The sequence below is a fragment of the Oncorhynchus gorbuscha genome, linkage group LG10 (assembly GCF_021184085.1).
Source record: "Oncorhynchus gorbuscha isolate QuinsamMale2020 ecotype Even-year linkage group LG10, OgorEven_v1.0, whole genome shotgun sequence".
Taxonomy (NCBI): domain Eukaryota; kingdom Metazoa; phylum Chordata; class Actinopteri; order Salmoniformes; family Salmonidae; genus Oncorhynchus; species Oncorhynchus gorbuscha.
Window position 1 is genome coordinate 43815481 of NC_060182.1, and position 6000 is coordinate 43821480.

Here is a 6000-nt window from a genome sequence, read left to right on the forward strand (position 1 = left end):
CTTTCAAAGATAATGAGTAAAAATCCAAATAACTTCACAGATATTCATTGTAAAGGGTTTAAACACTGTTTCCTATGCTTGTTCAATTAACCTTAAACAATGAATGAACATGCGCCTGTGGAACGGTCGTTAAGACACTAACAGTTTACAGACGGAAGGCAATCAAGGTCACAGTTATGAAAACGTAGGACACTAAAGAGGCCTTTCTACTGACTCTGACAATCACCAAAAGAAAGATTCCCAGGGTCCCTGCTCATCTGCGTGAACGTGCCTTAGGCATGCTGCAAGGAGACATGAGGACTGCAGATGTGGCCAGGGCAATAAATTGCAATGTCTGTACTGTGAGACACCTAAGACAGTGCTACAGGGAGACAGGATGGACAGCTGATCGTCCTCGCAGTGGCAGAGATCGGTACATCCGGACATCACACCTGCGGGACAGGTACAGGATGGCAACAACAACTGCCCGAGTTACACCAGGAACGCACAATCCCTCCATCAGTGCTCAGACTGTCCACAATAGGCTGAGAGAGGCTGGGCTGAGGGCTTGTAGGTCTGTTATAAGGCAGGTCCTCACCAGACATCACCGGCAACAACGTCGCCTATGGGCACAAACCCACCGTTGCTGGACCAGACAGGAGGGGCAAAAAGTGCTCATCACTGACGAGTTGCGGTTTTGTCTCACCAGGGTTGATGGTCAGATTCACGTTTATCGTGAATGAAGGAATGAGCGTTACGCCGAGGCCTGTACTCTGGAGCAGGAACGATTTGGATTCGGAGGGTCAGTCATGGTCTGGGGCGGTGTGTAACAGCATCATCGGACTGAGCTTGTCATTGCAGGCAATCTCAGAGCTGTGCGTTACAGGGAAGACCATTTTAATTGAACAATACATGTAGAGACTAAGTAATTCCACAGGTTTTCATCTGTGAACTGCCTCTCAATGTGACTGGATTGAATTCTTAGAAGTGTGAAATTATGCTGAGACTTTTCACTTTAAAATGTATGCCAAACAAAATCCTTTGATTTCCAAGTTTAACAAACCATACAACTATACAAAAACACATTTACTTGAAGAACAGTGCAAATGCAAAGTTTGGTAACATAATGACGGCACCAACAGCACAAACCGCCAATCTGTTACCAAGATTTTCATCTGCACTCTTCTTCAAGTAAAGGTTTTTGTCAAATTTTGTGTGTACATTTTTAAAAGTAGTCCTTGTGCATAGAGTTGTAAGGTTTGTTCAACTTTGAAATCACCCTCAGCTTAATTCCTTTTCTGTGGAATTGCCCTAGTGCAATTCCCAAATGCTTATGCAAAGTTTCAACCACATAATCTGGATTTAATGGATATGATGACTCAATCCAGATATCGGACTGATTGCGTTCACTTCCTCTTTCTCTTGTTTGCTTACAGGAGTATTGCGGGCTACAATGGCCCATCTCAGGGTAACATATGAAGCAAACTAAAGAAGACAGTATTTATTTTAGATGCACAAATATTTGTTGTTTCCATCAGCCATAGTAGGTTTTAGGCTACCACTACGATGTCACTGTGGATGTGATGAAAAGCTGACAGATCAGACCTTTTCCCAGCATTATCACCCACAGGACCAGACCTCAACCGATCATGATTTTCTGAAAATGGAAGCTATAATAGGCCTGTAATGTGAGCAGTATAGTCAAAACCAAAAGCAAAAGTATTACAACTGTCTAGTTGTACATTTGACACGTGCTTTTTATTATTTTTGATCATGAATTCCCACAAGTTGCCATAATATGCATATTCATGGAACATAGGCTGCCACTGGGCACACTTGTCTGTGATTGTGAAGCAACACAGTTCGACAACTGAAGCAGTGGGATGTAAAAATATGCTTCTAAAAGATGTGGCTCTAAAACCATTTTAGTATTCATTTCACAGTGTGACATCATGTTTGTGACTCAGAATCATCAAAGATATGGGCAATATTGACTAATAGCCTATTTTAATCCAACATATGCTCATTCAACTAACGGGATAGCCTCTCAGGACGAGAGCAATAGCCTACTCTACCAGCTGATTAAAAAAGATGGTTAGACCTCTAAGAAGGTTAGAACAAGAAAAGTTTCAAATGTAGGGTAAATGCAAAGTGCGTGGATGTGCACAAGAGCAATGTATTAAGATTCCAGTAACATGGTTTATCAAACGCCGTGTAGACTTGTCAATGTAGACTAACAGCAATCAAGTAGGCTAACGTTACATTGTAGCAGTATATTGTCGCAGGTATCCAAATTGTAGCAGGTATGCAAAGTGTGTTACATTATAGCCTAAACGTAAGCAAAATAGTTATGTTATAGCCTAGAATACTTATATTATATGCCCAATATGTTGACTGAAAAAGAGAGAGAAGAAAGTAGAAGTAGTAGAAGAACAATACAGAAAACGGTTCAGGCTATGTGGAATCCCATCTCAAAACGTGTAATTGTTGTAATAAAGAATGGAATCACATGGAATGGAAACACGCGTTGGTGGAAACACGTCCAGTTTCAGTTAAACACCCCATGCCATGCATGTCTATTGCACAAATGTTGCAGGCTGCTGAACAAGAAGCAGAGGCAGGTGAGCAAATGTGTAGACTTCAATCTCTAGGCAGTAACGGACTAGGAGGACTGTACTTTCTTATTACCTTGTTCGCGTGGTAAAAGTCCAACGAGTTTAGACAACTTGGATCAGAACCCACACTTGACGGGTGCGCAGGATAAAATCTCACGTCCATATCAGGTTCTGCGAGACTGACGGCATGAAATCTGTTTGTGTCTTTGACTCACTCTATTGCTTAGCCAAACAAAATAAGAAAGAAGTAAAGAAATAAAAAGGGGTTGAGTTTTCTGTGCACTCTGTGCACTCTTCCCTCACATCCGTTTGCGGTCGAACTTCTGCACCAACTCGCGTCCTAGTGATGAACAGTCCTTTTCTTTCGCTTACTAGAGCGCGTTCGCTTTGGAGAACCAAAACAGTTATCACTTAATGGTAGAACAAAAATAACAGCACATATACAGATTAGTTATACTATTAAGTTAGGCATACTCCAGAACAAATGAAATAAAAATGTTCCCCCTTGGTTTATTTAAAAAAGCATAAGATGAGCCCTCTGAATATGTTTGTTTTTTCCCGTTGTTCTCATACTCCATAGGCTTTGTGACGGAGGTGCATATTCATGCATTGATTCCAGGCAATGGTTCGAGGACAGAGAAGTGGTTGGACTGTTCTTCACCATATGCCATGCGACCTCTACTGATAATAAATGGGAAAGAGGAATGGAGGGAAAGGGGGGAGGGGAGGTTGGTGGCTGCCTTGGCAACCGCTCTCCTTTCTGCAACTGCGCGTTTCAGATTAGCAATGTAGTAGTGTGCAGGGCTCTGCATTATAAAGCACACACAGATTAGCCTATACAGTATATTGCGTTCCAAAGGTTCCATTTGCTTTATTTAGTGTGCCAAGCCGAAAGGCATGAGGATCCACAGTCTGCATTCAATGCAATATTTCGTCAACATACATGTTAATTTAAACACAAACCTCTGTATAGAAATATAGAACTATGAACCTATAGAATTCCAAACAGTACACAAATGTAAAGGTTTGGGTATACACAGCAACTATTACACATCGACCAAGGACACAAACAGCTGTAATGAAATGAAATGTTACTGCAAAAAGCTGATTGAGCTCCTGGCATTGTTTAATTTTGATGTAAAAGATAAAACAATGTTGCCTTAAAACATCCAATGTTATTTCAGACGAAGCAGAGGAGGGTTTGCATTCTTTCCCATTTTAGCAATGATTATGAAGTTAACAATTGTTATATGGTATATAGAGGCTATGTCTAAATCCATCACAACAAAAAGGCATCATGGGAAATGACTTTGGAATGTTAAAAGTAGGCTAATAGGAATGGCTATTGGCTATTATCATGCTTTGTCTAAGATCAACATTATTTTTTTATATGTTTTGCCAATTGTGCTTGCATTTATACAGATAATATAATGGTATAGCAATTGGCACCACTTTTATCAAAACAATAACAGATAGGAGTATGTTTAATGACTAGCATATATGAATATAAATACATTGATTATTAAGTCTCGTTACTGATTAGTGACATGAGTTGTGATAAACATTTTACATTCTCAAAGGAGTGCAAAATATCCACAGGAGCAACATATTATATTGGCAATTGAGTGCAAACGTATAGGGAAAGGTTGAAAGAGCTAGCTCCCTTTGACAGCTCACTGAATTTGATGGATAGCACTCCCTTGCCCTGTGATGTGCATGCACATTTGATGTTGAAATTGCCTATCCATGGGACCATTGTCTTTCAATCATGTCAAGGCAAAGTACAGATTACACTTTGCAGTGTTGTGTTATTATCATACCACTGTAGATCCATGCATCATGCACAAAATGGTTTATATGTTCATAAAGTAGGTAAATATTGCAGGTGCCCATTGTCAGTGTATTGTTGGTTGCAGCATTACAAAATAATCCTTCCAGACTAGTCCTTAGAATTATTATGATTTGCATTTACTGATAGTAAAAACATGAAAAGAGTATGGATCTGAATAAACATTTTATTTGTAGTAGGCTATATGTCATAATGTTATATTGACAGCATTATTATGATTGGTTGTGGACCTGTTCTCGACCCAATAGTGCATGCCCGTTGTTTAGTATGGACCTGACTGTGTAGTTGTGCTTTACCACTGTCAGCACACACAGAGTTAACCCCGTGGCCCAGTGCCATAACTTCATGGGAATGGAATGTGGAGTGCTGTATGTATAGAGCTCCCTTCCCAGAAGCCTTCACTGCCCACCGAATGCTAATGATCAGTATTATTGAAGCACAATTGATGTGCTAGCAACCAAACAAGAGAAACAAATTTCTACAAAAGATTTATTGTTCTTTAATTACTGAATGCTCAATGGCAATTAATGGAACAAACTACACTAGCCACTTTAATGCTAAACAAAATAAGATGTGAATGAAAGAAAACAATAGTAAAGATGAAAGCTGGATAACATATTTTCGCTCGCTGTACTGCTTCTGCTGAATAATGCAAAAAATATTCATCAAGTTGACATCTTCACTGAGACAGGTTATTACAATGCTACAATTTCTTCATTAAGCAGACAGTCTTATCCAGAGGGGTTAAGGGGTCAAGGTCACATCGACAGATTTTTCACTGAGTTGGCTTGGGATTCAAACCAGCAACCTTTCGGTTACTGGCCCAACGATCTTACCTGCTACTCTACTCCCCATACTATGCCGCCCCATACTATGCCTCCCCATACTATGCCTCCCCATACTATGCCTCCCAATACTATGCCTCCCCATACTATGCCTCCCCATACTATGCCTCCCCATACTATGCCTCCCCATACTATGCCGCCCCATACTATGCCTCCCCATACTATGCCTCCCCATACTATGCCTCCCCATACTATGCCTCCCCATACTATGCCTCCCCATACTATGCCGCCCCATACTATGCCGCCCCATACTATGCCTCCCCATACTATGCCTCCCCATACTATGCCTCCCCATACTATGCCTCCCCATACTATGCCACCCCATACTATGCCTCCCCATACTATGCCTCCCCATTCTATGCCACCTCATACTATGCCTCCCCATACTATGCCGCCCCACACTATGCCTCCCCATACTATGCCTCCCCATTCTATGCCACCTCATACTATGCCTCCCCATACTATGCCACCCCATACTATGCCTCCCTATACTATGCCGCCCCATACTATGCCTCCCCATTCTATGCCACCTCATACTATGCCTCCCCATACTATGCCACCCCATACTATGTCCCATTATCTCACACCACTGTCTGTATAATGATTTGGTAACTAGTACATTTAAAAAATATATATTAACTATATTTAACTAGGCAAGTCAGATAAGAACAAATTCTGATTTACAATGACGGCCTACCTTGGCGAAACCCTA

General features: G+C 41.1%; 1 protein-coding gene across 1 annotated transcript in view; it reads right to left on the reverse strand.

Moving 5' to 3' along the window:
- Nucleotides 1–3262, reverse strand: part of LOC124046159 (TOX high mobility group box family member 2-like) — a 141220-nt gene extending 137958 nt beyond the window's left edge. The window contains 1 exon segment of the mRNA XM_046366232.1: nt 2668–3262. Within this exon segment, the coding sequence (XP_046222188.1) occupies nt 2668–2757 (90 nt within the window). The 5' untranslated portion in view covers nt 2758–3262.
- Nucleotides 3263–6000: the final 2738 nt, after the last annotated feature.